Source organism: Alosa sapidissima, chromosome 21 (assembly GCF_018492685.1).
Source record: "Alosa sapidissima isolate fAloSap1 chromosome 21, fAloSap1.pri, whole genome shotgun sequence".
NCBI lineage: Eukaryota > Metazoa > Chordata > Actinopteri > Clupeiformes > Clupeidae > Alosa > Alosa sapidissima.
The window spans coordinates 9852609-9876204 of NC_055977.1; the positions used below are offsets into that span (position 1 = coordinate 9852609).

General features: G+C 41.0%; 2 protein-coding genes and 1 non-coding gene across 3 annotated transcripts; 2 read left to right on the top strand and 1 right to left on the bottom strand.

The window, feature by feature from the left end:
• The first annotated feature begins 85 nt into the window (after positions 1 to 85).
• Positions 86 to 22669, top strand: topaz1 (testis and ovary specific TOPAZ 1). The gene is made up of 22 exons (XM_042075963.1): positions 86 to 91; positions 8006 to 8204; positions 8964 to 10530; positions 10630 to 10685; positions 10805 to 10828; positions 11625 to 11716; positions 12090 to 12145; positions 13105 to 13148; positions 13321 to 13376; positions 13568 to 13654; positions 13963 to 14026; positions 15397 to 15548; positions 15675 to 15767; positions 16191 to 16306; positions 18306 to 18372; positions 18546 to 18717; positions 19254 to 19354; positions 20384 to 20549; positions 20771 to 20923; positions 21085 to 21288; positions 21488 to 21671; positions 22004 to 22669. The coding sequence occupies exons 3-22, from the start codon at positions 9005 to 9007 to the stop codon at positions 22212 to 22214; spliced, it is 3624 nt and encodes a 1207-aa protein (XP_041931897.1). The 5' UTR covers positions 86 to 91; positions 8006 to 8204; positions 8964 to 9004; the 3' UTR covers positions 22215 to 22669.
• rpl14 (ribosomal protein L14) lies at positions 662 to 4520 on the top strand. The gene is made up of 6 exons (XM_042075976.1): positions 662 to 774; positions 1568 to 1669; positions 1767 to 1861; positions 2822 to 2921; positions 3441 to 3494; positions 4419 to 4520. The coding sequence occupies exons 1-6, from the start codon at positions 772 to 774 to the stop codon at positions 4479 to 4481; spliced, it is 417 nt and encodes a 138-aa protein (XP_041931910.1). The 5' UTR covers positions 662 to 771; the 3' UTR covers positions 4482 to 4520.
• trnaq-uug lies at positions 12203 to 12274 on the bottom strand. The gene has a single exon. It is a non-coding gene; the product is annotated as a tRNA-Gln (tRNA).
• Positions 22670 to 23596: the final 927 nt, after the last annotated feature.

Genomic DNA, 23596 nt, shown 5'->3' on the forward strand with positions numbered 1-23596 from the left:
TTGTTCTTTGTGTTTCATAATGTTGTTCTCCACACTGTTTTTTAGTGTGAGTTCATATATGGCGGCTAATTAAATATGATGACTGGAATTCGTCAATTGAATGCGTTATGTTTTTATGTGTCGGATGGGGGTGGTGCTACGCGGGGGGTTGAGAACCGCTGAGCTAGTGGGTTGAGGCAGAGAATGTCTAATAAACGGGCTCTGGTTGAGGTTGTCCATGTGTGTGTGTACCCAAGGACACTAAGGGGACACAAAAACACCAGTTTCCTGCTGGTGACCTCACAGGATAGATAGATACTTTATTGATCCCCAAGGGGAAATTCAAGAAGCCTATACATTTCCTGAAAATCTTTTTCACTTTAAACGAATTAGTTCAATTAGTCACGTACAGTGGTAGTCACTTTAAGGGGGAATAAGCTGTAAAAAAATGTTATCGAATAGGAACAGACGAGTTAACTGACTGGTGGAGAGGGAAATAGCAGGGGTCACAGTACAATACTACAGAGGAACTCGTGTTCTAAGTTTTGTTGTAACATTAGTGGAAATAGTCAAATCAACCAAAATATGACCAATAATAATATATCATGTAAACGGGAATGGGCCACACCCATAGACTGTATATAGTCTATGGCCACACCACAATAATTTTTGTTTGAGTTAGAGAGCGCGCTGAGGCCAAGTTGGCGAACTGCGCAAACTCTTTTTTAAGGCGGAAGGAGTATCTGGGCTGAACGGAAGTGGGTTCTTTCTTTCTGATCTCGGACTGCAGACATGGTAGGCATTCGACATTTTACGGCGAAAACTTATGTTGTTTATTGTGAACTGTAATGTGTTATTGCTCTTCTACAGACTATACAGTTAATATATGTGTTCATGAACCGGTGAAATTTTACAATTGGTGCCAAAATAACCAAATAATTAGTGTATTTCTTGGAAGTTGTTGGAAGTACTGTATGCTCTCCAAAACGTGGTCGTGTAGCCAGCCAGCTAGCCATTGACTTAGCTAGTTTGCTAGCCACTGTGTTGAGCTATGCGGCGTCTTGTTATGGTAGATTTGGGTGTATGAACTTTAGTTAAAGGGGCTTTAGAAACGGATCAAGATCAGTTATGGATATATCACTCATGACAATGTTGAATTAAGGCAGTCCTATTGAAGTGGTCGATGTTAGCATTAGCCAACTACATACGTTCACCTAACGTCAACGTCGACTTAAGCTAACGTGGAACAGGATATTATTTTTATATTATATTATATAGCTTTTTATATTATATTATTAAACTTTTACTCACTGCTGAAGTTACTTAATTTATGTGCTTGATGGGAAGATCTGTGTAGCTCAAAGATTTAATCTAACTCAGTGGAGAGAATCATGTGTCCTGTGCGCATCGAGCCAACATTGCGTTGATGTTGTTGTGAGATGGTAAAAAGATAAAGTTCGTGAGTGGAATTACCATGTAAGTTTGCGAGAGGACTCAACTTGACAACGATCATTTAGTGTAACGTTAGACAATGGCAAGTGTTTCCATTTGCTTGCCATCATTTTTGACTCAACACCGTATCTTCCAGGTGTTCAAGCGCTACGTTGAGATCGGCCGCGTCGCCTACGTTGCCTTCGGGCCCCATGAGGGTAAACTGGTGGCTATCGTGGATGTCATTGACCAGAACAGGGTAAGTAAAGCTAAGTATTTGAATAGGAAATCTTGAGTCAAAATGCGTTGACCTAAGATATGAGTTGTGATGGTGACTGCATTTGTCTCTTTGACAGGCCCTTGTGGATGGCCCATGCACTGGTGTGAAGAGGCAGTCCATGCCTTTCAAGTGTATGCAGCTTACCGACTATGTCATCAAAGTGGCACACAGGTAAGCGTCTTGAACAGAAGTACGAAAAATAAGTTCACTGGAGACATGTTGGATAACTTCTCGCTCTACTTGTCTAATTTGAACGCACTTCAGCTGAGACTTTCACTTCAGGCTCAACACATCACTTATCTTGTTTCTTAGCATTCCAATTTTGTAGTGCGTTGTGGCTGAATTTGCAGAATGCATAAGTATCCACCAATATCAGAGTATCCTCCCCTCGGGGATAGTTAAGCTGTTGAAAATACCACATTTAAGTCAGCTAATTGGCTTTCGGTTCAGTAGCGAACAGGTAATTTTTGCAAGGTAATGTGTAATTTGGAGTTGGATTTGTGGATTCTACACACAAGTGGACCTGCTTCAGTGTTTCCCATACATTGACTTATTTGTGGCGGCCCACCACAATATCAACATTGACCACCACACAATGATTTTCCTGGTAGTACTAAATTGTGCTTAAATCTGGTTAGAATCATAACCACACTGCACTAATTTGTTAAACTGTTGCATTCAGGTTAATTCTGCAAACCTACCACCACAAATGGAATTCAATTCTGTGGGAAACGCTGTGCTTTATTGTGTAGACTACAACTACTACTATTATCGCTACGCACTGCAAACAAGCAAGCAGCGCGTCTTCATCGCATGCATCATATTTCCATACACAAAGCTGTATTGTACTGGTGCTATGCTGGTAAATCATGTGTTGCACAGATTTTTTTCTTTTTGTTAGTGCATGTGATGTATATGTTGGACTGTACAGTCCTCCAATCCATTTTCTTTGGAGTTGGTGTGTACAGCTCTTAATAACGGTTGATTGTATGCTCATATTTTGTGGGTTGGATCTTCTTGTTGATCAGTAATGTTTGTATATGCCCATCCTACATGCAGTGGCAATTTAGGGCAGTGTGGCTGTTTGGTACTCAAGTGTGTTATGGTGTTTTTTCTTCTTCTGTGTTTCAGTGCTCGCCAGAAGCATGTGAAGACTGCCTGGGAGAAGGCAGAGGTCGCCAAGAAGTGGGCTGAGAGCAGCTGGGCCAAGAAGATTGAAGCCAGACAAAAGGTAATGATGCTTTGTTTGGTTGGAAAACACTCAAGACACAGGAACTGCTCACTGGAGTGTTGCTGCACCATTGTCATGCCACTCTTTTTATGGGTGTTAGGATATAAAGGTCATTATAAATACCATTGGGAGGTTGGCTTGTGCTATTAAAGTAAACAGCTTTAACTATGCTATGACTGATTCTAAAATTAATTCCTGTTGATTTTTGTTTTGCCCTTGCATCCATGCATATTTGTCAAAGCAGGCATTTTGATCAGCAAACCTGCTGGCAAGAGATACCCCATGACTTAGCCACAGCAATGTACATAATATTTGTGAAAAGACTGCTTGATGTTCGGCTTGTTGTGCAAATTATCTCAATCTTAACGTTCCCAGCTTCCCCCTTCAAAGTGTTAAAATGTTTACATTGTTTGTTAGCATGTTAACATTTCCTTATCTTTGAATACTGATTTAGGTTGTAATGGTGCAGGGTTGACTGAGGGGAAGTATTTCTGATTATTTGCTGATGTGTCTCAACAGAGAGCCAAGATGACCGACTTCGACCGTTTCAAGGTTATGAAGGCCAAGAAAATGGTGTGTACAACTGAACTATTCAATACAATCCATTATATTTAAGGAATGGTTGACCTGAAATTTGTATATGCCTCAAAAGATTTTTGAAAGACTACGGTCTCAGACCCTCTCGCATCTAAAAACAAGCCATAGACTTTTTAAGTCACAGACTATGATTTTGACTAGGTGTCTTGCAGGCTCACTATTTACAAGACTGCAATTAGATTCCTTTAAATTATTTCCCATCGTGCACTAGATATCAGCAAGAACTGAAACAATAGCCTTTCTAATACAAAGGTCATATGTTTGTGTTCATTTTCATGTGACATCCCTAACCGATAGAGTTGTTCAGTCACGTGGAATAGCTGACTAATAATTTATAAGAAACAAAATAACAAATAATTATATAGGCTACAGCTGTCGCCTACTTTGCCCCTTCCTGTTTGGTGTTGGAGAGGTCACTATTGTTTTTATATTCATGTATTTGCATGAGCCATGACTAAAAGACTTTTTTGATATTGTCGTAACACCAAGACTAGAAAAAGACCGACTCGGACTGACTTAAAACCGCTAAGATTGGCACCTTACACTAAACAATCTAGTTGACGGAACCGCAACTCCTGTAGAACTCCCATGATTTCAATTTGAAATTTAGTTGCCGACTGAAATCGCTCAAATCGTATTGTGAATGTCCGGCATAAGACTAGTAACCACTTCCAAATTCAATTTGTGTGCAAGCCATATGCAAACTGTTCACTAAGTACATTGAATGCATTACAATTAGATTAGACAGTAAATATATGACTAAATTGAGTTGATCTATCTCCATGGACAGTCCCGTTTTTCTCTTTGGACCTTTTAAGGCACTTTTTCTTTTTCTTTTTTTTTTTCTTTCTTTTTTCCTGTGATACGCACATTAACATCTGTGCTCTTTTGTGTTTGCAGAGGAACAAGATCATCAAGGTTGAAGTCAGGAAGCTTCAAAAGGCTGCATCTAAGAAGCAGTGAGCATTTCCAACGTTAATAAAAAAAAAAAACTTAAATGTTTCACTGTCTGCTTTCGTGTCTTTGTTTTCAGTGAACTTGTATATACAGACAATATGTTTATACCTGTATATAGTAGTGAGAACAGGCGCGCTCAACTTCAAATCTCACAACAATTTCGGGTGCGAGTTAAAAAGTGACAACTTAGAATAGAAAAACCGCACTCAAGTATATTCTCTTTACTTATTTATTAGTGCCATGTCCACAGACGTGTTTCGGCCTAAGCCATCGTCAGTGTGTGAGGGCTGACGATGGCTTGGGCTGAAACGCATCTGTGGACATGGCATTAATAATTAAGTAAAGAGAATATACTTGCGAGTGCGGTTTTTCTATTCTAACCTATACCTGTATATAGGCATTTGTCAGACTTAGAATGAATTCTCATACCTTTTTTAAAAAATATAATTGATAAACATATAATTGAATGTTTGTATACTGGTCATCAGTTATGGGTTACAGCGCCCATACCATGTACGGGTCCAAGTGCCCACGGAGATTCAGGTTTGAATCTGACCTGCAGTCATTTCCCGATCCCACCCCATGTCTCTCTCCCACATACTTCATGTCCCTCTCACTCCTCACCCTATCTGAATAGAAGGCAAAAAGCCAAAAAAAACGTATTAATTTCGGATTTCCAGGAGACACAAGGTTTTTCTAATGGTTTATTCATCCATCCAGTATGCTGGCATGGAAAATGCAAGAATTTCTTACATTTCCATATTTATGGAATTCTTAGAACTTGTAGAAACTGAATGTCAAGAACCCATAGACCTCTGAACTCTTGTCCCTGCGAGAGTTGCAAACAGGTGTGATAATTTACAATCCCCAAGTTATCCGCAGGATACCGGATCTCCTTATATGGACAAAGATGGTAGCTTTTTTTGTAGGAGAACTTAAGAGGTTTTCCCATATGTACATCCTGTCGAAGACAAAAGCCAATCACATTCAAAAGCTCAACTTCAGAACTGAGAATATAGTATGTAGGAAATTTTACATGTGTTCACTAAATTCGCTAGTCTCTTGTTGCAGATGATGCACAGTAGTGGACCAGGAGAAAATGCATCAAGTGATAATCTGCTCCTGTCCATATGTTTTCATTTACCAAGTTTAAAGTGTGGAAGCTAAAATTACATAAATTACTTAACTTACAGAGCAGTCAATAGATGTGGAACGATGCCAATATAGGCCCAAGTGTCAAACCCAGTGAAAGTTTACACAAAAGAAGAATATGGCATCTGTATTTTTATTCTTTGTCATTTAACTTGAAATTTGACTGGACATCCGGTAAGGATTGTCGCAGAATTGCAGAGAAAAAAGTATTCAATTTCAAGTTAATGTATGAAGTTTGACATTTCAGGGAATATTATCCTTGTATGCACTATCCTTGCTTTTGTCAGTGGAGGAGGGTGTACAGGCTGGCCTTTCACTCTTTGATGGCAGAGAGCAAGTAATGGCTAATCTCGCAGCATCTTGTCCAGTTCCTCAGGGAGGCCTTTTGCCAGGCCACCCCCAACTGGATCAGCATATTGTGGGACTGGCCGAATGAAAGTCGGGTATATTTGGTTTAGAATGTCACAAGGCCAAATCTTTTGGCAATATTGAGGTATGACCCCTTAGCCTAGAACTTTAGCGCATGTTTTTCAATGTATGACATGGGTGTGTCCCATGACACTCAAGCTATCAGAACTCTGAGCAGTAAAGGCTGAGACTATACTGTGTTGTCCAGTAGGGGGCAGCGAGGATGTTCTCTTCCCTCCATATCCATATAAGTGTCGGTGGGTTCCCACGGGTCATGGAATTTCTGGAATATCATGGAATTTTGGAAAGTCTATTCCAGACATGGAAAGTCAGGGAATTTCATATTTTTGGGGGCAAAGTCGTGAAATATCAGGGAATTTTGTTGTAGCACTTAAACGTTTACTTGCCAAAATACATTAATTAAAATATTTCCATGCAGAATTGGTGTATATACTGTGTCTGGTGTATTACCTTTACTGTTTACTTGAGTAGCACAACTTTGTTTATTCAATGCTCATTTATTAATTTCCCGCTCTAAAAAAGTAATAGATTAATGAACACTACGCGGCTGCTCTGAAATTATTGGTCGGTATATTGTACCATGCATTATAAAGTCATGGAAATTCAGGGGGAAGTCATGCCATTGCAATCTGACCTATCTGTCTGTCTCACCCTCCACTCCCTTAACATCAAATTGTATTTTTAGCTCGTTAAACTTCTCTTGGGGATAGAAGGAGGATACTCCATACCGTTGACACCAAAATAGGCCAGCAATGAGATGTTCAGATTCAAGGAGAATTTATTTGTGTCTGTGTGGTGGGGGTGGTGTATCTAGAAGAATAAGAAAAGTAGAAGACCAACACACTGCGCTACCTCTGATTGTGTCTGACCCCTAGCCTGGCTGACACCAAAAGAGTTTTCTTGGTCTGGACACTCGGTTCACTTTCAATTTCCATGGGTGCAACTGGTAAAATTAAACTTAAATTGTACATTAAGCTCTTTCTGAATCCTTTCTGAATTAAAGCAAGAACATCGATCTTGTAAATGAAAGTTCCAAAAGTACTAACCAAATTAACCCCATCGGTGTTGTGGGTTATACACAAAGCGGTGCCATCCTTCATCATAAAAGCCCACAGCCAGTTTTAGCTTTTATTTGACAGGATAGTCTGGAGATGACAGGAGATGAGTGTGACAGGGTGTGGGTTCAGGAAATGGACACTTACAGGGAACTAGACGTCACCACTAGATTACAGTTGTGTTTTCAAACACAAGCTACAGTTAAGCCCTGGGGACAATCTTTGTGCTTCTTAGAAATATTTTTATAACCTTTCTAAAACAAAATATCAAATTGACAGTTTGCATGTGGTTGAGATTGAGTTTATTGCAAAAAGCATTATTATTATTGCTGACTTTTTCACAGGCCATAAAAGAACCAAAAATGAATAAATAAAACATGTTTGATCAGAGAGTCAAGAATGTTTACTCGTGGTTTGATCACAAGTTAAAAAGGTTTCAGTGGTGTATATTGTCATTAAAGTCCTGGAACTCTGAGGGCATTGACATTTTTGTTGTTTTACCTCCCATCATACACGAATCATACCTTGGGGTGTAAACTGGATGGAAACTGATGGGGTCATTCTAGGCTTAGAAACTTACTTTATTTAGGCTTTAGTCCTGGAGGCCTACCCTACATCTGGCACTAATGTTAATTTATTTAGTAGGAAAACGAAAACTATAACGGGGCTTATTCATTTTGTCACGGCAGTCTTCCTCTTCCCTACCAGTGACTCATACAAGTTAACGTTATGATTTGTAAACAAGGCAGAGTCAGCGCCAGAAACATTTGCAGGACAAGTGGCAGGCCCACGAATCTCGTGGACAACTCTTTTATATTAATGACGCTTGAGACTCGACGAAGAAAATATAACGATCAGACTCCACGCTGGTGTGGAGTTTGCGAAAATAAAAAGGCACGTGTGAAACTTCGTAATGGGCGAGATGACGCCATAGTCACCGTTGTGAAGGCGCATGGCGGGGTGAAGACCTGCACCATAGAAATTGAAGTGGGTAGAGAAAGTGGCTGTGTTGAAGAAAATTTCCAAAGCAGATCACACAGAATTGAGCAAGAAGGTGGTGAAGGGATTCAACTTCAGTCAAGCTATTTCTTGGGTAAGCGTAAGTCAAATAAACATGTTCAACATTAGTCAAGCTTAGTGTAAAGGCCAGCGTTCATGGTCTGCCCACATGCTAACTAGCTAACGTTAGCTTCATTTGATTTTAGGAGGTAAATGTGTTTTGCAGTAACATTAGCTAACACATGGTTTTATGGACTAAACACTAAAAGAACCTAGTATGACTTCGGAAATAAAATAACTTAAATTATATGGATTTAAAGTGCAGTATTATTACGTTATTGCTATATATTACTCAAATGTATCATCCGAAAGTCAAGGGTGTTTGGGGTCTGAACGCCACATGGTCTGTCCTAGGGAAAATTGTGGGACATTATCAACTCTTGGTTGTACCCCAGGATCCATGATTAAGGAAGGGTTCTGTCTTAAAGAGCAACGATGTCATCCTGCATTGAGCCCAGTGGTGCAGTCTTCGTGTTACGCAGGACTACACTTAAAAAGCATCACCATCTCAGTATACCCACTTAAAATAGACAAGTAACATTTGGAGTTGATCACAGTATACCCACTACAGCTAACTTGACTACACCACTGATTGAGCCTTATATGTCTCCGTCGTTGGTTACTTTATTTAATTTTAGGGGCTTAAGTGTATAATGTATAATATAATAATTTGTGGCACTGTCATGCAAGAAATTGACAGTATGCAGTCAATCATAGTGCAGTATCACCATGCAACATGGTCTCAATACACTTTACAAATTTAACTTTTTTAAAATTGTATCTCTTTTTACAGATACTAATGTGACCCTGCAAAAAAGGCTGTGCCCAACTTCCATGAGATCGGTCTTGCCACGGTACACGAGAAGGACGCGCAAACAAAGAGCTACCAGACAAGTCTGCTGTGCTTTGTGTGGTGTCATTAAGTACACCCCACCTGTGAGAAGGAAGCTGGCCCCTCGCAGGGTTCCCAAAGTAAGCAGTGTCTGTGTGAAGGAGCAGGACAACCAGGTGTCTGGTAACTCCGAGCATAAGCCCAGAAAGCTGGTGATCTGGTTGAGCAGGTATCCTAAGGTAAAGCTGTGTGACATAGGGCGAGTATTTGAGGTTTCACGTCACTTTTCCTGCTCTCTCCCTCCGGCCCTTTTCACCTTCAGGCAGAGGAACGGTGTGCACTGCTTCAAGAAGCAAATCTTAGCGCTAATGTGCCAGGAGCTCCTTGGAGATGGGAACGTCAGCACAAGCAGTTTCTGCCAGTCACCGCACGACAATCTCAGCGTGTTAAGCTGCGGCTCAGGGTCACTGGCAGTTGGAGCTGACTTGCCCATTAAATGGTCGAATGATAGACAAAGCACTAACACAGGACAGGAGGATGTTACAAAAAAGAGAAAGAGACAAATTACTGATGAGGTGTTTCACATAACTAACAATGACGAAGACCTTTTTTTTTTACCATGTGAGGTCGATACCTGCCAAAGGGCACGGGTATTTGTCCGGAGAAATCGCTACCTTTGCTCACGCACATACATCACCTGGCCATTTAACCGCAATGACCCACCGCCTTGTGCGATGTCCCCGTCATGCAAATCCGCTGCAGGGGTCTCTGCATCTCCCAGGAACCCATGTGTATCCTCTCCGGAATCAAGGCAAAATAGAGAGGACATTGAGAACATGGTTAGAGGGCAGGTAAGAAGTGAACAAGTGGTTGTACCATCTCTGTTGGAAGAGAGTGAGGTGAAATCATCAGCTGCCCAGGGCAATCAGTTAACTTGCGTGCCTGGAATATTCCACCAAAGTTACTATGACCTCACAATCTCCAAATCGGCACATACATTTTTAGCGTCAGAAAACGTAGTGTGTCCGTGGCTCAAAAGGGTCCCCGACAAGCCCATACCAGCCGAACAAGAAACTCGGTCTCCAGCTCAGCGCCAGGATCCTCCCTATAGTGAGTCATGGAGCATTGGAGGTAGGTTGGCTGTTGACAGTCAGTCTGCCACCTCCAGTGAGGAAGACCTTTCTATAGAGGACCGCCAGAGAGACAAAAGTGAAAATGATGAAGAGGTTGAGGATGGTGATGGAGACACGTTTGACGGCAGTGATATTATGTGTGATATGCTGGACCCCGTATTTTCACCATGCCATGAAGCATCTTCTGTTGCTGACAACACAGTGAATGAGCTCCAAGTACATGAGCAGGATGCCATTGTGTTGGATGTAATAGATGATGACCCAGATCTCTTTGGGTCCATGATGACTGAGATAAAGCAAAAACCAGTCCAGACCCAGTTAAGTATAGAAAAAAGGGCTACTCACTTCACAAAGCCAGCCAACAGCACTAAAGAGAAACTTTCTGACACTGACAGGTGCGGGCATCTTTTATATTATACTTATACCAAAGAGTACAATTGGAGGCAGGAAACTCTCTTTTTTTGTATAGTAAATTACCTTGTTTTTGTGTTTAGATATGTTGGAGAGCCAACTGTCAATGCAGAGGTGAAAAATAGTCTTCAGTGTGAGGGTAAGTCTGGCTTGTATCATTCCATCTGTTCCTTTTATGTGATAAATGTGTTTAGGCAAAATCTAATCAGAAGTACAAATCCCAACCAAAAACAACATGGTTTCATTTTTGTGTTACAGCCAGCACTGCAACATTCATAATAAGTAAGGTTTTCATACCAAAAACGTTCGAAACAAAAAAGTCTGCAGAAAATTTTACCAATATTTCCTTAGACACATCCCCAAGTTGGATTGACCTGGTGAGCACTTTCTTTGTCCCATACATTCAAACTACTACATACAAAAAGGAGAGGAAATTTCCAAACCTTTAAACAGTTTATACACACACACACTTTTTGAGGTCTTATTAAAACACCTGTGTCCTTTATAAACACAAGCATCTTGGCAAAATTGGTCAAATTGGGGTGATCTTATTCAACAAGCAGGCAGACTGGATGTCACTTTAGCCAGCAAATCTGAATCGCTCATTGAATAATTTCCTTATTTTCACTCTGTAGACGGTTTCCATTTTTTTCTGAATGGCCCAGACTGAGCCAGCTGTTAATTCCTCAGTGTGGATTACTTACTAAACTGGGTTGTGAATTATGTATCACCACATATGTTCTGGGTAGTGGCGAACTGACCTAGTGAAACAGTAAAGTAGCACATTTCCTTACCGAGCTCAATAGGAAGTAGTACGGTGCATTAGGGAAGCTTTGGTGACAGTTGGGGTTGATTGTGGGGTGGGGGTGGGGCATTGATGCTTTTGATATGATAATTAGTAGTCAGTAATGTAATTTAATAATTTAGTAATTTAAAATGTAATTGTCATCTGAGTTATTGCTTTTAGGTTTAGATTGCCTTGTTTATAAATTAAGTTGCGTACATTAATAGAATTCCGATCCTAAGGATACGTTGTGTTTGTCTTGGAAGTTGAATGAATGATGCTTCTGTGTTTTAGAGGAAGCCCCGGATTACACCTCAACAAGAAGGGTGCCATTGTTGCCTGGCAGCAGCTGGACTCAGGTTGGGGACATGTTTATTTTGCAAGAGGTATGTGTAATGAATGTTCACTGCACACTGTGTAGAACAGAGAAAGAAAACAGTGCTACATTAACAAACAAAGAGAGTAATAGTTTTGTACATAAGAGGTAAATACATTTTTGTATGGTATAGTTTGCCTTTACATAATTATTTGCTTATTTTAGAAATAGTGCTGTAATGGAGAGGAATGAATGATGGGCTCATTTCAAAAATAAAAATACAATAGGATTTTAAAGTCATGTCTCTGCCAAATTTTTACAGTTACGCTAAAAGTTGGTACAACTCGTTGGTTTTATGTAAATACGGGATGTTTTCAAGTAGCAGGTCTCAGTGACAGAGACACTCATGCTAAATGCTATCTGTGTGCTGTGTCTGTTTGAAGAATGAGATTGATGGCGATGATAAGTCTGAGGATTGGAACTCCGGCTGGAACTCCTGGTAAGTTTAGCATATGTTTACTTAGCAGATGCTTTAATCCAAAGCAAAGCAAAGCAAAGGTTCTACCGAGATTTGAACTCGGATCGCTGGATTCAAAGTCCAGAGTGCTAACCATTACACCATAGAACCACTGTGAGTAACCCTGCTGATGCAATCATACAACAGCACTGGTAACAGTCAGTTGGTAGTAGGAACTGGGAAGGTCACACAGAGTTTCATCCTATGTCCTTTTATATTTCCAACAAGTCATTTATTTAACCTTACCTAGCCTGTTTGGAGTAGAATTAGGCATTCCTATCAAAGGACTGTTTGGAATGTTAAGTACAGGGATGTAGTGGTAAAATAAGAGGTGGGTAAACTATGAATTCTGTGAGGTGGACTGTGCCATGCGGTATCAGAGTTTTGAAAAAAGGCATTCAGAACATGTTTGATGATGGTGGAGGTTATTGTACAATGTTTATAACGATATCCCCATGGTATTAAATGGTTCCTAGAGTGTACATATACAGAGCGATTTTTGAATGTTAAAAGTTGCAATTGGTGAATAAACTCTTCTGAGAGGTGGATAAATTCTATTTCTGAAATTTCAGAGGTGGATAAACTGTGTTTACTTACGTTTAGCCTCCCCTACATCCCTGGTTAAGTAAATTATGTTTTTCTGTTATCTTGGTGCACACATGTGGGTCGTGCATGTTGTGTAGAAACTCTGACACATTGTCTGCCTTCATGCAAAGTTTGTTTAAATAAATAAGCAATCAGATTCAGTTCCAGTGGCTAGTAAACAAATGCCTTATTTAAATCTTAAGTTACTGTGTGTATTTATTCCCATATTCCCATGTCCTAAGTGGGCTGGGTGGCAAAACTAGCATGTTTTCTATTAGGATTTTTGATGTCAAGAGTGCATAGATTGAGAGAGATGGTGCAATTTTTTTAATGTTACATATTTTGCGTTTGACTAGGAGGAATTCGCCCTCAAACCTAAAGCAGAACACATGCAACACAGGTATGTATTCAGGAATATTTTTTATTATAGTAAAGGAATAGATTTGGTTATAGAACAATTATAGACAACTTTGGTATACACTGAAATTTAGGAATTTAGAACATCTCATTGCCCTAGCAGTGAAACATTGTACAAAAGTGATTGATATGCACTGTGTTTTGTTGATATAAAGATAATTTCACACTTATGAAGAATGGAGGTCCATCTAGACCTGCAACCTATGGCACTGTAAGTCACTCACTCAGGCGCTCACTGACTCGGCTCACTCACACTGACACTCACTCACTCTCTCACACACACATACACACTTACACACACACACATTGGCATGACATACTTGACATTTTCTACGCACTTCAATGTATTTACTTCCCTTCACGACACTGACCTTTGACCTTTCTCTGGCACTTCCCCCTCAGTACTGTAAATATTACTTCAGTGAGAATCACTCCTGTTTGAGGAATACCTGCAGTTTCCTGCATGTGCCCCGGAGTGGGGATGAAAAGGTAATATTCCACCCTATAACTCTTTGTTAAAATGGTTAACATACCGTAATTTCCCAACTGTTAGCCACAGTTTATACATTGATTTTGCTAAATTTCTTCAGCTATAAGGTTGATACACTGGGGCAGTTAATATGGTATTAATACAATTTTGTTTTTTTTAACTTGCATAAAACACTGTCCTGCGGTTTATACACAATGCGGCTAATACACAGGTAATTACTGTAGATAGCATAGGTGTGTAGGCATGAACAAGCCAATGTATTTTGGGTATGGGACATGTGTCATTTTGTGTCTCTGCTCTCTTGCAGTTCTGCATGGCCACAGTGCAGAGGTTTACTGTGTCGACCAACCCGGTGTATGTCAAGCGAGCTGGTAAGACTGATACATGCACACTCAGATTCATTGGTTCTGACACACCAACCATACATACTGTAAGCTCTTTGATTTGGCACATTTGAGGGAACAACATACCAAGTTAATTTATTATTATATCAAAGAAAAAGTCCCATATGGTTATATGATCTTCCAATAAGGTCAGAGCAGAAAGTGTTGACTGAAGTGCAGTATTGTTTCGCAAATTTCTGAAGGTCTGGCCGAGAAAACTAACTGTTGTGAGCGTATAAATGGCCATGTGACCATGATTCACTGCTGACCTTAACTGCATCTGCAGTACCTGGATCTTTTGTTATCATAAGCATTTTCATCTAGAGGTCTGTGCGGAACAGATTTTTCAGTCCCACTCTCGCCCGCCTGCTACTGCAACATTCTGTCCCGCTCTCGTATTAATGTGTAATTTTTAGTCCCGCTCCCGCCCGCATCTGTAACATTTGGTCTCCTTTCGCGCCCGCAAAAGCCCGCAGGATATGCGGGAGGGATATTCAGTTTTGCCTTCTGTCTCACAAAAGGATCACTTCACACACACAACTGAAAAAGACTGCCAGATGTCTGATTTTAAGTTTCTTGATTCTGAATGTAGGTTAGGCTACAGTAACACAGCTATGCTAGCTGACATCCGTTCTTTAGAAAGCCACTAACATCTGAAGTAGCCTAGTGGTGTCCTCTTCCTCTGTCTTGCTTTCGTTTTCGAGTTTCGGCAACGGATCAGCAGGAAAGAATTGAACCCACATAGGCCTAAATGTCAGTTAGGCTGCTTAAACCCCTTTTTTTTAATGCTGCCTAACACAATATCCAGCTCAACTATAATTATATAAAAAAAATCTTATATTTAATATGTGGGAGTGCTGTGAATCCTCTGTTTCTCCCGCACCCGCACCTCTCAGCCCGCTCGCTCCCGCATAAAGCTTTCAAAACTTGTCTAGTGCCGCACTCTTTTGCATCGCGACCCACGGGACTCCCGCAGGAGTGCAGACCTCTATTTTTATCGTTGTGTCCATCTGCGGCACAAGGCTATTTCTGATTACAAGGCTATTTCTCAACACGCATACAAGGCTTTGTTAAGATTTGAGGTGACTGAACTGTCTACTATGTCTGCCATGTCCGTAGACAGTCGTCCTTTATAGCAAACCAGCAATGTTTGCATTTCAACTAGACTATTTCCATCAAGCTCTGTGGGTCCCTTGTAAATGTTTGTAAAGCTCAACTGTGTGTATGTGTGTGTGTTTTATCAGTAAGGTTATACAACTTAAAATGTAAGTTAAAATGTTAAAAAATAAAAAAACGGGTATCAGGTTTCAGCATGGTGATGTCAGAAATGTAATCTGGTCTCTCTCCCTCTTCCCCAGTTGACGTGTTTACAGGCTACTATAAGATGTGTTCTCCAGGCTTGTGTTTCAATGTTGAGGTGGTGACCGGACTTCTGGCTTCGCTAATCAGACTGGGCTTCCTGTCTGACACATTCGTTGCACTCAACTTGCTACTCGGACATAATATACGGGTTTGTTCGTGTGTGTGTGTGTGTGTGTGTGTGTATTAAAGTGTGTTCAGTTTGTTATTGTGTATATATTATTGTAAAGGAACCTCACCATTTGTTTTCTCTGGATTTCTTTTCCCTTCTCAACAGCCCCCAGCTGAATGTGTGTTGGCAGTTTTTGAGCATGCTTGCAAGAGAAAGTTTAACAAAACTGTGCCCCAACTTATATACCTGATTTCCAAGGTTAGCGCACACTTGCACAAAACACATGCACTTGTCCACAGCTTATTATCCCTGAATCTAGTTTGCTGTTTGCACTAATGTCCTGTTTTGATCAAAGTTTGCTTAGCTATCATGGATCCTGCCTAAGATGGGCATTATTAACTATATTATTAGACAATATTCGTTTATGTAGACAAAAGGGAAACCACCAAGTTAACATAGTGGATTTAAAGTAGAGATTACTGTTCTCTGCTTTTTACCTAAGATGTCACATAACTTGGTAAAGACGAATGTGACCATGCACAAATCAACATTCTTAATCACACTAATGTTCAGACACTGCCTTAAATATTACAAATACACACAGATAATAGAGGCTTATGTTTGCTACTGTATCAACATTTCAGTACGTGTTTTTAAATGGCTGTGTATTGGTCTGTGTAGGTGGTCGAGAATGGTTGTGTGTTTTCTGTGGATCAGTGTGAAAGGCTGCAGAAATGTCTCGAGTGTTTGAATGCCCCTCAATCACAAATGGATGTATTCATCGCGGTCAAATGCAGGTAAGGAGGCATGCACGCAGGCAGTTTGCTCCGAGATCTGCTGATCAGTCAAGAAGATTCAGACAGTGAGATGTTGCATTGGGGTGATTAGCATTACTACACATTGGGATTGGGGAATAACTTATGATTTCTTTACTTTCTCCATTCTGTTCTGGGCTAATGTCCTTAGAAATGTTCAGTTCATAGGTTTGAATACTTTGCTGAGAAAGAACCTGTGAGAGGACTGATTGGGTTTTTATTAGGAGGGTCATTCCACGTCAGTTCAACCAGGGCCCACGCACTTAGGTCTCAAAAAATTCTGGAGTGTACCTATGTTACCCAGGAGACACACTGTAAAATTACTCTTATGTAAGATCAATACTTTCCAAGATACAGCCAGTTTTACAGGGGGAGGGGGGTGTCAATTTTGTTCGGCTTCTTTTTTTTGTCAAAGTTCACAAGCCCACAGCGCAAGAACTAAACCATGTAGGAGGTTCAAATTTTGCATGCTGGTACATAAATAGGAATAGTATGTAGCAAAATCGTCACGCTTGGTCTGGATAATCCTGCATGGTCATAGCTGTCCCTCAAAGTTGATACAAATTTTATTGGAGTTTTTGGCTGGTCTCTGTTTAAGCCTTCAGAAGACATATTTGTACTCAACATAGGCTCTTGATTTATTTTCCTTACTGAGATAAGTAGAAACACTCTCACTAAAAGCAATGAACAGAAAACAAATCCCTTCAGGGTCTGAACAGCAGACCTCACAAGTCTGAAAAATCATTTTGGTTATCATTTTCAGAGCACCCAAACACCTTGTGGGAATATACACTGTACAAAGATTTTTTAAATATGTTTTTCTTTATTCTCCATGATCCCTTCTTTTTGAAAACACCAATTTGACTTGTCTTATGCAAATCTTTCTTTTTTATTTTCCACCCTGAACATGGGCAAAATGCCCCATTAACATCAATATGTTTTATATAGAGTCACCACACTGCCACCTGTGGTTGTATAGAGTAACCTGTGGTAGCTCTATACAAAACATATTGATGTCAATGGTGCATTTTGCCAATGTTCAGGGTGGAAAGTGAAAAAGAAAGATTTGCATAAGACAAGTCAAATTGGTGTTTTAAAAAAGAAAAGATCATGGAGAATAAAGAAAAAAATATTTTTAAAAAATCTTTGTATATTCCCAGAAGGTGTTTGGGTGCTCTGAAAATGACAACCAAAATGATTTTTTAGACTTGTAAAGTTTGCTGTTCAGACCCTGAAGGAATTTATTTTCTGTTCATTGTTTTTTGTGAGTTTCTACTTATCTCAGTAAGGAAAATAAATCAAGAGCCTATGTTGAGTACAAATATGTCTTCTGAAGGCGTAAACAGAGCCCAGCCAAAAACTCCAATAAAATTTGTAACAACTTTGAGGGACAGCTATGGCCATGCAGAATTATCCAGACCAAACGTGACGATTTTGCTACATACTATTCCTATTTATGTACCAGCATGCAAAAGTTGAGCCTCCTACATGGTTTAGTTCTTGCGCTGTGGGCTTGTGAACTTTGACAAAAAAAAGAGGCCGAACAAAATCGACACCCCCCTCCCCCTGTAAAACTGGCTGTATCTTGGGAAGTATTGATCTTACATAAGAGTAATTTTACAGTGTGTCTCCTGGGTAACATAGGTACACCTGGTAATTTTTTCAGAATTTTTTGAGACCTAAGTGTGTGGGCCCTGGTTGAATTGACGTGGAATGACCCAGGAATCATCTCATTGGAAGATACCTGATTGCTTGCTAGGCTATGTCAAAATGTTGCTTGCTGAGTACGAAGCCTAGGAGGGTTCCAGAAACAGCTTATCTGTTCATTTTGGAATTCCTCCCTTCTTGTTCTCACATAGGTATATGTTTCTCTCTCTCTCTCTCTCTCTCTCTCTCTCTCTCTCTCTCTCTCTCTCTCTCTCTCTCTCTCTCTCTCTCTCTCTCTCTCTCTCTCTCTCTCTCTCTCTCTCTGTGTGTCTAGGGCGCTGGCTAACATCTGTGTGTCCCCTGAGATGTTTAACGTAGCACATGCCTTTATCGATTTGGAGGTTGGTTTCTGTCCCATAAACATACCCAATGATCTCACTTGTTTGTACTCAAAATGTTAGAATATCTTCTATAACTTGCTTTGGATGATGACAGTGCTTTTGTAGTTTGAGATTATAACTGAATATTGAGTAACCCCCCTCCCCCCTCTGCGTGTGTGTGTGTGTTTGTGTAGCTTTGTAAAAAGCAGGAGGACTGGAAACAGATGGCGGCGGTGTTTCTGCGTGTGTGTGCGAGCCCCTGCACCACCAGCCACCTGCTCAAGTTCTGTGTGTCTGTGGCCACTGCACTGCTGGTGGAGTCATCTCAGTCGCGCACCCCTCCCTACAGCGGCTTTGCTGAAGCAGGTAACCGCTTTACTGGCAACTTCATCTTGTTGCAGGAACTGGTTCACTGGCAACCTGTGCCTTTTGGAAAAATGTCTGTATATGTCTTTCTCATAGAATTTCTGTTATAAGTGCTGTCAGAGAACTTGAGAATGCACACTACCATGACACTTTTACTGTCTCATTTGGCTGATCTTAATTACTATCTTCTCAAGAAAGGAGTTACAAAAAAGTCTTCAGTTTCATTGGCAAAAATGTTTTGGCCACAGGTTAAAACATTACACACTATTGTTTAGTTATTGCAGTTGTCTCACAACATGCAGAATTGCTAGCACAATTCTCTGAGGTAGCGGTTGCGTGGCTTATGCAAGTAAAAAGAAATTGTTGGTAGTGCAGATATTAATTTGTGTAATAAGCACCAGGACGGACGGATGGGACAGCACATGAACAATTTGAGAAACAGATACAGGAACGGACACAGACAGATGTTGATCTCTCGCTTTTTTCGTAGTTTCACAGCGTAGTCATTTCTTCAGTGCTTTGTGTGTGTGTAACAGCGGTCACTCAGGTGTCAGATGAAGGACTGGACCGGAACTTCTTGGGCAGAATTGGAATCTCCGTGCTGATCCACTATCACAGGACACAGCAGTGGAGCAAGGTATGGCCGTCCACTCCGCTGCGCCACATACCGTATTTTCCGGACTATAGACCCTTTCAACAAGGTGAACAAAAACAATGCTTGAATGTTCTATTTGGGCCCCAATCTACTTCCTCTGCATTAAGATAACATATGGAATGTTAAAACGGAAGCCTTGTGGGGCCAACTATGATGCTGATAATGGAACTCTCTTGAAAGGGTCCATAAGTCGCACCAGTCAAAAAATGTGTCATGAAGAGGGGAAAAAACATATATATAAATATAAAAAAAGTGCGACTTATAGTCCGGAAAATACGGTAATCCTCTGTGACCTTGATCAGATGAACCATGGTGTCTGGCAACCCCCCCAGCCCACCCCCCAAAAAAAACAAACATGGGCCAAGTCTTGCGAGCCCCTTCTCTCCGGCGGAATTTGGTTTCGAAATGTTGTGAGATGAGCATTGGAAGCAGAGGCAGAAAATGTCTTCTCTCATAGGTAGGCTATGTCAATGGCAGCCTTTGACTAAAAACCTTTACAAAAATCATTTCGCGACCCCTCCAGTATTTTTGGCGACCCCCAGTTTGAGAACCACTGATGTAGTTCACACTTCGGCTCTTTGCCCAAACCTGAAAAAGGCCTATTGAAGGACTGAAGGACGCAAGGGACAACTAAATGATCTTCTCTGACTTCTCTATTTAATTCCAGTTTAGTTGGATGGATTTCAGTTTGTAGGTAATGGTAAGTACAAGCAGTACCATCTAGAGGTGAAAATGAGAGACCAATTGGTGTTTAATATGTTACTCCATTATCACTAGAAAGATAAGAAAAACTACTTATAAGAAAGAGTACTTGCAGTAATAAAGCCAGGGAGGGGCTACTCATTCGTATCTTAGCACATTTGATGATGCTAATGAAATTGCATTGAGAACTAGAAGGGCACTCGGGAGAGCGCAGACCTCTGCCAAGGCCACATATCTGGTCTAATGCAGTGTTGTCAGTTATTGTCTGAGTGGATGGTAATTGGTCGTCCAAACGTGTGTCTTTTTCAGGGACAGAAGATTGTAGAAATATTGTCTCAGCAACAGCCATGTTACTCTGTGATGAAGGGGGTTTTTAGTAACGAGGATACCACCTCACGTTGTTCCCTCATAACCATGGCAACAGAACTTCACCTGCATTCTGGTAGCATGGAGGGAGCCCTGAATGTCCTGAAGGGTAAGGGGCCAACTCCACTCAAACATACACAGATGATGAATGCATGCATTTGCAATGAACTCAATTATCAGTTTCAGTACTGTTCAGTAGTGTTGTGTAGTTGTAGTGTTCAGTAGTGTTTTGCCAAGTCGAATTTTTTTATTAAAACCAGAACACTCAAATAAAGTGTGTGTGTCTGTGTGTGTCTGCATGGGTGTATTTCTGTGTGTGTGCGTGTGTAGAGAACAACTGGTTTGTGAGCTGCAGCAAGTGGCCGTGTGAGCGTGGGGATGTGATGCACCGCGTTGCTGTCCAGACGCGACTGGCCCAGTGCACCTCTCACAGGGACGCGCTGGAGGTCCTCATGCACCTCCCGGGCCTACAGCCACTTGACGGTGAGATGAGTAATGGAGACGCCTAGAACAACGCAGCAGTCATCATGGCCATGCTCATCTCCCGAACCATACAGATCAACTTCACTTTATTAAGTCTGTGTAAATGAAGATGTATTTGTCCTTTGTCTGTGTGCTTGTGTGTCTGTGGATGCGTGTGACAGATTCGACTGATGTGGGTGAATACACAGGCCTGTTCAATTCCCTGCTGAGGTCGTGTTTGGAGCGGAGTGCCTTGCTCGTTGCCGCGGATACGCTGGAGTTCATGCTGGGCAATGGACTGCATGCGGAGCTGTTGCTGGTCCAGAACCTCATCTGTGACCTCGGCAAGCGCAACCGCTGGAATCGTGCCCGAATACTTTTCCAACGTAGGCTCAATCACAAAACCCATTTACATTCCAATTCCCATAATTCTAAGTGTGTGTGTGTGTGTGTGTGTGTGTGTGTGATTACCTCCTCTGTCCGTACTCTGATTAACCAGCAGTATTAGCAACTTATAAATAACAAATGATCTGTCTTTTTTTCTCAAGAAATTCCATGCGTCTTGTTGAAATGTAATGTGTGTAGGTGCCCTGAAAGTGGGGTACTACCCCTTGGTGGAGGTGGTACCAGGTTCCCTGGTTCTGGAGTTGCCGAGCTCTCTGAACGAGGTGGAGATGGCCGTATGTCTCGAGATGTTCATGTGCCGCAACATCCCTCACTCTCCCGATATCCCCAACATCAGTCCTGCTCCAGTGGTTACCCTGAAAAGGTAAGTAGCAAGGGCCCATATTCTACCTTCACCCTGCCTTGCAAGATGGCTTCATGCACGGATGTGTGCAGCAGACAGCATAGCTAGTGTGACTAATTCGTGTTGACTGACATCACGATAAGCCAGTTGTTTCATAATCTGTTAGTGTGTGGCACTGTGGGAGTGTATGTAAGTGGGGGTAAGTTCTAAGGGTGTTAAGTGTCACTGCCTCATTTGGGAAGACTTAATAAGACCAATCCAAGGAAACAGCACTTCACAGGTGTGATGGATGCAATGGTAATATTGTCTGTGTGTGTGTGTGTGTGTGTGTGTGTGTGTGTGTGTGTGTGTAGGGCTTCAAACAACGGTTCTGTTCCTGAGAGTGAATACTTGTCGGCTGGCTGCCGGCTGCTCTCCTCAGCCCAGCTCCCTAACCCCAAACTCCGACTGAGCTACACCACTGTCAATCCACAGCAGGAGCAGGTGTACACCATCGAGCCAGGCTCCGCCCACAACTGGCTCAGCTACAATCATAGCTGGGCCCACAGGTTGTGGTCTGTGTGATCGTACGATCGGACATGCATGTACATACTCCACCCATCATGCACTTCAAGATGACATGCTCAAATGTATAGAATAGAGGTTCATTTTCTTATTGTAAGAACAAATTTTAGTTTGTTTGCTGTTTTTTAATTGTTTTATTGTTTTACTGATATCAAGTTGCATTGTTTATTAACTGCTGTTAAGTTATGTTAATAATATTTACTTTTAATGTTAAGTGTCTGTTAATAATTTCTTTCATGGTTATCTTTGTTAAACAAATTGTGAAATTTTGCAACTTTTTTTTTTTTATACCAACCTGTTCAGTTATCAAGCCGGCCAGCCATATCTACTGGAGTTGGAACTGTTTTAAGACCACCAGAAAGCTGGTCTGATTAGCCCTATATTGTTTTTTTGTGTTTGGGCCAAGTAAATAATAAATAAACAGCATTTCTTGGATGATCTGGCTAAAGAATGAACTTGAGTTACTGTTTAATCTTCAGAACATACACACAGCTACAGCCTACATCAGTGTACCAGCTCCGTGTCCATTTCTTCACAAAAGTGCAGACCTATGAACAACATGTCAGAAATGTTGCCGAAAGTTTCACCATGTCATCATCATTAACAAAACTTGAGGGTTTGGCAAGTGGCATGTGCAGTACTATATTTGAGCAAGCGTTCTACTTTTATTTTATTCATTAGACCTGACCTAGGCTGTCAGTGGTATCACCCACAGTGGAATCTGGTCAAATATTTCTTTGTTAGTGGTTTAAGCACAGTAGAGTTTTCTATTACTTTATTGAATACCATTAGCCTGGCTAGCGCCACCACTTCTCAATGAGACGTCTGGGAACCAAACGTTTCTCGTATTTGAAAAAAATGCCCAGATCCGTTTATTGGGTGCCACGGATGTCTATCAAATGCGTCTGTGCATAGCTCATCATCGTCTTGCTTTCCCACCTGTTCTGTGATTGGTTCCCTATCTCAGGCGAAAATTTGCTCCATGGTCTCCAGGCTGCCTTAGCAGCGTGAATCAAATCGCGCGCAAGGCAGCATGGGAACACCCAGGCTAGAATACCATACCAATTGATTTTTTTTTTTTTTTATGTTCATTGTTTTTAGAACGAAATGCTGGAAATGTCCTTATATTGGAAACCAAAAGACATTATTTTTTAAACTAGAATATTTTTTCATTATTTGAATTAAAGCACCAAGTGTATTATATCAAGACATACTGAATGAAAGTGATCTATGCAAATGCTATTTGGCTAGTTTTTGGATATAGGACTTTTGAGGTTATAAATCAAATCAAGGAACGTATGATTTTCCAGGAGTACAATTGTGTATGTGAATATAGCCTAACACCTCTAAAAACAGTTTTGAATGGCACTGGATTGCTTCCT

Coding starts and splice junctions, on each gene's coding strand:
- topaz1 (XM_042075963.1), top strand. CDS start 9,005: ATGAGATCGGTCTTGCCACGGTACACGAGAAGGACGCGCAAACAAAGA. Junction 10,686..10,804: donor AAATAGTCTTCAGTGTGAGG/GTAAGTCTGGCT, acceptor TTTGTGTTACAG/CCAGCACTGCAACATTCATA. Junction 21,672..22,003: donor CCAGTGGTTACCCTGAAAAG/GTAAGTAGCAAG, acceptor GTGTGTGTGTAG/GGCTTCAAACAACGGTTCTG.
- rpl14 (XM_042075976.1), top strand. Junction 1,670..1,766: donor ATGTCATTGACCAGAACAGG/GTAAGTAAAGCT, acceptor TCTCTTTGACAG/GCCCTTGTGGATGGCCCATG. Junction 2,922..3,440: donor AGATTGAAGCCAGACAAAAG/GTAATGATGCTT, acceptor GTGTCTCAACAG/AGAGCCAAGATGACCGACTT.